An 8169-nucleotide genomic window follows, 5' to 3' on the forward strand; every position below is an offset into this window, starting at 1 on the left:
ATTCTCCATGGTCTCTTGTGTTTTTGCATGTCTTACAAGTGAAGGCAGTGAGTGCCTTTGTTTTCAATTGTGTTTTCCAGGATATCTGTACATCATACAGCAGAAATATTGCCCTCCTTTGGAGCAAAGGATAAGTTTACTTACAGTTTTACAAGGTACATATAGTGAAAACAGCAGGCAAGCTTTCTACCTATTATAAAAAGTTTAGGTTACCTCGATTGAAGGTTCCTGGCCTGTAATTTAACCCACTGTATATAGGTATTACCTGGACCCTTCTTTGTGAAATCCTTTGGAAATTAGGCTCAGGGTAGAGATACAAGAAAATGCTAACACTCTGGTTACTGGTAACACTGTAAATAATAAAATCCTGTCTCTGTTTTAGGAATCTCCTATCTTTGGCCAGCTTTCATGAAATTGATGCCTGGATAACTTGATAACTTATTAGCTTAGAGGAAGGATAAAATCATAGACCTTGTAGAGTTCTTGACACATACCTGTCATTGTTCTTGTTTTTATTGGGCTGCTGGCATACTCAGAGGCCTGACATGACTGCTGCTTTGCCAAGGGCGCACTTCCAACAGACATCTCATCTTCTTTCCTTTTGTTAATTGGCATAACAAGAGAAACAGCTATCATGGGCTGCTGGAAAGTCAAATGAAAACCTGAATTATTTACTATTTCTAAGAGAAGATTTAACATGGCATCATTGAAGAAAGTCCTTCATAAGCTGGGGTTGAGGCTTTATTATTTTAAATCAATTAGTCAATCAAACAATCACTCTCTCACCCTCCCTCTTCATCTCTATCTCTCAGTGACTTGCATGCTCACTCTCGCTCGCTCTCTCTGTCTCTCTCTCTGTCTCTCTCTCACACACACACACAAACTCGCTCTCACACAGAAACACAATTTAAATTTTAAATTATAAATTATACTTCTGAATGAAAACAAAGAGAACTTGAAAATACTTAAATTTAATATAAACTTTAGTAAGAAGTATAAAAACACAGTAAGGACAAATCAAAACTAAAATTAACTTTGAAAATTATGATTACTAGAAAATGAAAAGTTATTATAATATGACATTTTAGAGACATACTTCTATAAACTGATTAGGTACATGTTAATATGGACAGTCCAATATTTTTAAAGAACAGCTGAACATCTCTACATTTTGTCAGATAAAATGCTACCTACAACATACTTAGAAAGCATAGAAAAATATCTATAGCTAGAAGAAAGCTGGAACACATTATGATCCTATATTGAAGGCATGAGTGCTGAGCTGAACAATAAAGCAGCTGTTTCATCTTTATTCACTGAAATAAAGTCTGATGTTACTACTGATGATGCTCAATACAATCATGTCAGATTTTTGGCAAAAAAAAAAAAAAAAAGGGTATTTTTAAGTTTGCTGCAGGATCAAAGATCAGTGTTGAACTGGGTGGAAAACAATCATCAAATGTTGGGTTTTAGCCACAAACTGAGAAGGGAATTGTAGCTTGGAAAACAACAGATGCTAACTGTAATACAGCTGCATTAAATGGTGAATCTGGAGGGGGTTAGTTAGGGTGCAGTAGAGTCTAACATTAACCTTAACACAACAATAACACTTTTGTAGATCCAACTTTAAGTCTCACTCAACTTACAGTACTTAATATTTAGATTCTGAATAAATATTTTAATGAGAACATAGGTATATTATATAACTATGTAATATAATCAATTGAATTATGAGCTAGAGGGGAAAAGGCAAATTGTTATTTAGGCTGAGTAAAAAGACAAGAAAGTTGATAATGAGAAAATGAGAAGATTAAATATATTGTGGGAAACATCACAATGTAAAGTACCTGCTTTCATATTAAGTATTGTGTCATACTGACAATATTTATACAAGTCTAAATAGGGAATAGTATTTAAGACCTAGAAGAAAAATGCTCAGCATAACGTAAATTTTGATTCTTTAAATTCTTCATCTATAAAATAAAAGGGTAGAGAAGTCTACTGGAAAACCTCTTTATGCTCTAACATTTAGTGATTCCATAATCCCTGAATTTCTTGGCCACTTTAGAAGATGCTCCTTGATACATGGGTTGCTCTTTTTAGTTAATTTTTTTATATTCTTATGTAATTATAAATTTGTGTATGTTTCTATCAACTAGCCTTAAGTTGCTTCAGAAAAAAAAGATACAAAGCTATTCCAAGCAGAATATTACAAAAATTCAATTAAGTCAATGGGAAAATGCAATTCATATAGCATGAATTTGGCCTAAAATTCTTAGTTCTGTGATTTACTATATGTATGACAACACATAAGTATATTTCAATAAGCATCAGTTTCTTCATCTTTAAATGGAAATAACAAAACCCATCTATCAGAATTACCTTTCACTATCATAACATACAAGAATTACATTTAAGTATTCTAGACACTACAATTAGCTACTTTTATACCCTTTAAACAAACACATATCCCAACTCTTTTGCACCAACCATTCTAATCCCATGGTTTGGTACTCAATGCCTGTTTGCTGAATAAACCTAAAGATGAAGAAATGTAGAGATAACAAAACTGGAAGCTAACATTTACTAAGAAATTCTTAAGTATCAAACAGTCTATAAACAAATATTTGACACTATGAGAGAAAACAGTAAAACAGGACTACATAAGCCAGTCTCTCTAATGTGTCTGCTCTACAAGCAATTGCACAGAAAGCTCCTTTAATTGTCAATGAAACTCTTCTTTAAGTTATAATTTCTATATACAGAAACTAAGGAACAGAACTGCTTGAAAAGGGTAGAATGGGAGACAGAGGAATTTGGTACACCCATAAATAAAATCAACGGAAAAATATATTTATAACTCTAATAAATGACAGAGAAAAGTATTTATTCATTTGGAGAATTATGAAAATAATTCTCACCTGCTGCATATGTCTACTGGTTCGTTTCTGAGGCTGATAAATGAGCCAGGTGTATAAGACTGGATCAACATTAACTGCTAGTCCTTGTATACTACAGAGAAGTACTGCACCTAAAACACAAGATTTTTAAATTGTTATAACTCCTCATAAAAAATAAGCTTGACATCACTTCATACCAATTAGGGTAGCTATAATACAACAGACAAAATGGAAAGTGTTGACAAGGATATGAAAGAATTCAAACCCTCAGACATTGCTGGTGGGAATGTAAAATGGTGCAAATACTTGAGAAAAGTTTGGCATTTCCTTGAAAACCAAAACGTACAGTTACAATATGACCCAACAACTCTATTCCTAGATATATACCAAGAGAACTGAAATCACGTGTCAATGCTAAAATTTGTACATAAATATTCACAGCCACATTATTCATAATAGCCAAAAAGTGAGAACAACATAAATGTCCATGAATTGTTGAATAAATGAAATGTGGCATAGCCATACAATGGAAAATTACCTTTCCGTAAAAAAGGAATGAAGTACTGATACATACCACAACATGAATAAACTCTGAAAACCACGTATTGTATGATTCCACTTACATTAAACGGTCAGAACAGGCAAAACCATAGAGGAAAAAAAGTAGATTAGCAGATGCCAGAACCAGGTGAAGGGAGAATGAGAAATAACTGCTAATAGATACACAGTTCTTTAGGGAGTAATGAAAATGTTCTGAAATTAGAAAACAGTGACTGTTGTATAATCTTGCAAATTTACTAAAACCCACTAAATTATGTACTTTAAAATAATGAATTTTATGGAATGTGAATTATATTTGTCTTTAAAAAAAAGAATAATAAGCTTATTTTTTTAGGCAAACAGCAATTTTTATACTGGCCAGGAGAATGGAATATTATGTCCCTTTTTTGTTTATATTACAAAACTAATTCATGATGTGAAAGAAGTATTATTATAACCACTCAAGAAATTATTGTAAATTACAGCTTTAAATCTTCAGAAGCAAAGAGAGAGAGATGCCTAGATAAAATGCAGGCTAACATTCTGACATAAAACGCAAAGCTGAAGTGTAAAATGTTGCAATTCGACCCTACTAACTGAAATATTTTTGTCCCTCTCTAATAAAAAGTAACTTATATAGAACTTAACTAAATCAGAATATTGCATTTTTAATTTATGTGCAGGTTATTATATCCATAAATAAGTTTTTGCATTTCTACATACATTTCTTGATAAAAAATATTAGCTCCACAAAGATGTATGGAATATGAAGGAGTATTTGTCAGTTTTGCTCTCAACTATATCTCTATTATCTAGAAAAGTACTTGCCACAAAGTAAAGGCTGAAAAAGAGTCAGAATAAAGGGCAGATAGGTTCTCAAGTTAGCTGAAAAAAAGCCCATTTGTTCTATAATATTGCAGATTATTTAAACAATTAGTATTATTACAATTGGTATTAACACCGAGTCCTTTAAGAAGTAAAGCACAAGATAGGAAATAGGATAGAGGAGAGGGAGTAAAAGAAAGAGAAATTTCCCCTTTTTTTCCCAAAGCTTTGCACATAATTTTCAAGCAAGCAAAATCTGCCATGTGTACTCCTGGTTCCAACTTATAGTGCTACTTCTCCCAGGGACACAGAATCAGAATAAATTCCTCAGCAGCATGCTGAGACAACATAAGCAATCTTCCCATCCATGTGCATGTGCTGGTAAGCAACAATTCACTCAAATACAGAACAAAGAGGAATGATGAGAGAAGCTAAATACAAGATGACTGCAAAAGGAGAGTCACACTTAAAGTTAATTGGAAAATACAATTTAATATATGTTTCCTGAAATAAAATGCAAATTCCTCATAAGAACCTAAATTCTTCTATTTATCAAATATTAGCAGTATATAAAATAAAGGCTTAAAATGCTATATTATATCAAAGGGCATAAAATAGGACTTTTCCAAAATTATTTCCAATTTTTAAATAATTCTATAAAATCGGCCACATCAAAGACTATCATCTCCAAAACTAACAAAAATATAGTATTACAATTTGTATCAAGAGTCACTTTAAATAGCATTCTTGTTTTATAACAACTAATTTTTTCCAAAAACATTACAGGTGGTGAGAAATAGATTGCCTTAAATATGAAAAACTGATTATTAAAACCTTTGATTTTAAAGAAATAAGTTGAACACATTTAAATGGAGAATTTAAGAAACTGATTGAAATTCAAGAATATATATATATATATAAAAAATTCAATCTTAAAGGTTAAAATACTTTTCTATAATCTATACAGAGAAATAAAATTACAATTAGATTCAAATTACTATGAATTGCTTCCTATCACATGAGCCCACTGTAATATAATTTATTTTATAATAACATTGCATAAATATAAGACACCACACATGATTAACATATGATTAACAATAAAGAATGTGTTCCACCAAAAGAAGAAATTACAATAAAGAAAACAGATAACAGATCCAGGAGACAAAGGATCCAATACAGGAGAAAAGTGATGGGAATCCCCAGGACAACAAGTGTGTTAGTGACAGGTACATAAAAAACTTAATAACGACAAACACAATTAATAAATACAGAAAAAGCATATATTAAAGAGGAAAGGATAACTAATCATTGGCTACAATATGACTGTGCCATCAATAATATTCATAGACAGAACTATATCAATTCTGAAAAAAATAAATGACTTAATTGATCAACTGAACTTATGATATAATAATATTGGGTGGATGGGTATATAAGAAGAATGTATGATAAGAGCTAAAGAGGAAGAAAGTTGTCCAATTACTATTTCCCACGATAAGACATAAATAAATAATGCTCTAAAATTAACAATCAAAAAAGAGCAAAAAAACCATGCTATTTAAAAATATAGAAGTAAACATCAAAATAACTTCTGAAAATAGCTGAAACTAGTTATCTCTTGAAAAGGTAAGATTAAAAAACAGATGCATTTGCTTTGAGAAAGAATATACAGTAATTAGGATTCTCAAACCAGAACAATAGAAAATAGAGGTTGATGAGCCTTAGATTTTCTTGCTGAGGAATGGCCCTAGAGCCACTAGCAAAAAGCAGAATAAAAATTTTCTCTTTGAAAAAAGTCTCCAATTCTTATCATGTAACAGCCACAAATTAAGATCTGTGAATGGTTCCTATAACAAAAAATCAACAAGCACTGCAGAAGGCAAGCCACTGAAAGTCAGAAAAATCAACAAACAACAAGTTTAGACCTTTAAGCACTGGAGATATCAAATACAGAACATAAAATAGCTATGAATAAAATGTTTACAATACAATGGTGGAATCATGAAGAGGTGCAAACAAGGAGAAAGTATCAGCAAAGAACATACTTTTAAGAAAAACAAAAATTACGGAAGTGACAGATTTAATTGTTGAAATAAAAAAGTCATTAGACAGGTTAAACAGCAGATTAAATATAGCTAAAGAAAAATTCAGTGAAATGGAAGACACATGATAAGATAATTTAAAATGAATCTGATAAAAAATAAATAAATAAAGCTATTAAAATGAGGTTAAGAGACATGAGGACTGATTAAGAAGACCAAACATATGTCTAGTTAGATTTCAGAGGGAGATACTAAAGAATAGGGAAGAGGTAATACTGTTAATAAGATAACAGCTAAGAATTTTACAAAATTGTTGAAAGATAATAAACCTCAAACCCAAGAAGCCCAATGAATCTAAACCTACATTAAACAAACAAAAAAGCTACAAAATATGGAAGAAAAGATTAGGAAAGCACCCCAAAAACTCCCCTGTGGAATAAAGAAGGAAATAATTTATCAACTTCTTAGTAGTTGATCGTATTCATTGTATAATTTTACATCAAAACTTACATGTTATGTATATTCTTTTAAATCTACCAAATGTTATAATTAAAAGATAATAAAAGAAAAATAAATTTATTTTAAAAAATAAATTTATCAGAATAAGTTTTATTCTATTATTCTCAAGCATAAACTACATGTAAACATTTTTAATTGTGACTAAAGATACACCAAAAAATCCTACATAAACAAAACAGTATATATATTTAAAAGCACACAAACTACAAAAGATAAAAGCAAATTAAAAAATTACAGACATTCTCCATATTAGGCAACTTATTTTAAAAGTCTTTTTAGATGTGCCAAAAACCAAATGTGTTGAGCAAATTTTTAAAAACTTTCTCAATAAATTATTAGTACACCTTTTTACTTGGGATTTTAGAGAAAGGGAAAGAAAAACAAATGTGACAAACAGTTTCACAAGGAAAATTAATCTTGAAAGTCTTATTTATTATAATGAACAATTTTTTTAAAACTTCACCAATAAACATTTATGTAAGTTATATTATTACACTGTACCAAAAATGACTAAATGACTCACAATCAGGCTTGAACTTTCTGAAAGTTGAATAGGTGATAAAATAGAATAATAATCTATTAATTTCAAGTTAATTTATTTGAAATAAGTCTTTTTAACCTAAAAGAATATTTTCATATTATACTCAATGTACATGACATAGCTTTTAAAAATAACACAAAAGTTCTGACATATAAGTGTGCAATTAGTCTGTTACTGAGTTGACTCAGAACAGATCCCCCATAAATCACTAAAATTTAGCAATATATTATGCTGTTTAATTCTAGCCTGGGAGACAACTAATGAGAAAAGTGTGCTTTAACTTCTCTGCTTACTGCCAAAATGGTTCACTTATCCACATTTCACTCAGGTGTCACCAATTAGTTAAACCAAGGCACCATCAGCATTTTTAGTTACATACTAAAAACGGATAAATGAGAATTGAAATAAGGGATAGAGACCAAAGTTGCAGAGCATTAAAATTAAACATACAATGCTTCCTGTTAGCTACAGAAACCTTGTTAACCAATGAAACTGTCTTGTAAAATTTCAAGTTATAAATGGAGAAGTGTCCAGAATTTTATCTTGAACCCATGAATGAGACAAAAAATACAGATATATTAATCTTCAACTAAGTTTAAGAGGATAAAAATCTCTATTTTTCTACATGCAGCTATAGCAAAGTAAGAACTTTTCAGATTTGTATCGCTCTTAAGAATTATTTGCTACTCTTACATTCAAGAATAATTTCAAGAATTCTAGCTAAACAAGTAAACAAAAAAGAAAGAATCAATACTTCAAAAGCAAGGGTGAGTAGTAAAGGCAAGCTAGAGTATCAGAG

At 30.6% G+C, this 8169-nt stretch overlaps 1 protein-coding gene across 1 annotated transcript in view; it reads right to left on the reverse strand.

Annotated features, from left to right (window-relative positions):
• Positions 1-8169, reverse strand: part of VPS13B (vacuolar protein sorting 13 homolog B) — a gene marked incomplete at its 3' end in the record, with an annotated part of 647903 nt that overhangs the window by 376951 nt on the left and 262783 nt on the right. Inside the window, exons 20-21 of the mRNA XM_025050073.1 lie at positions 2922-3031; positions 495-642 (exon numbers count right to left, since the gene is read on the reverse strand). Coding sequence (XP_024905841.1) covers positions 495-642; positions 2922-3031 — 258 coding nt within the window. The remainder of the gene's footprint in view (positions 1-494; positions 643-2921; positions 3032-8169) is intronic.

The sequence above is a fragment of the Pteropus alecto genome, unplaced genomic scaffold (genome assembly GCF_000325575.1).
Source record: "Pteropus alecto unplaced genomic scaffold, ASM32557v1 scaffold164, whole genome shotgun sequence".
In the NCBI taxonomy this organism is placed as follows: Eukaryota; Metazoa; Chordata; class Mammalia; order Chiroptera; family Pteropodidae; genus Pteropus; species Pteropus alecto.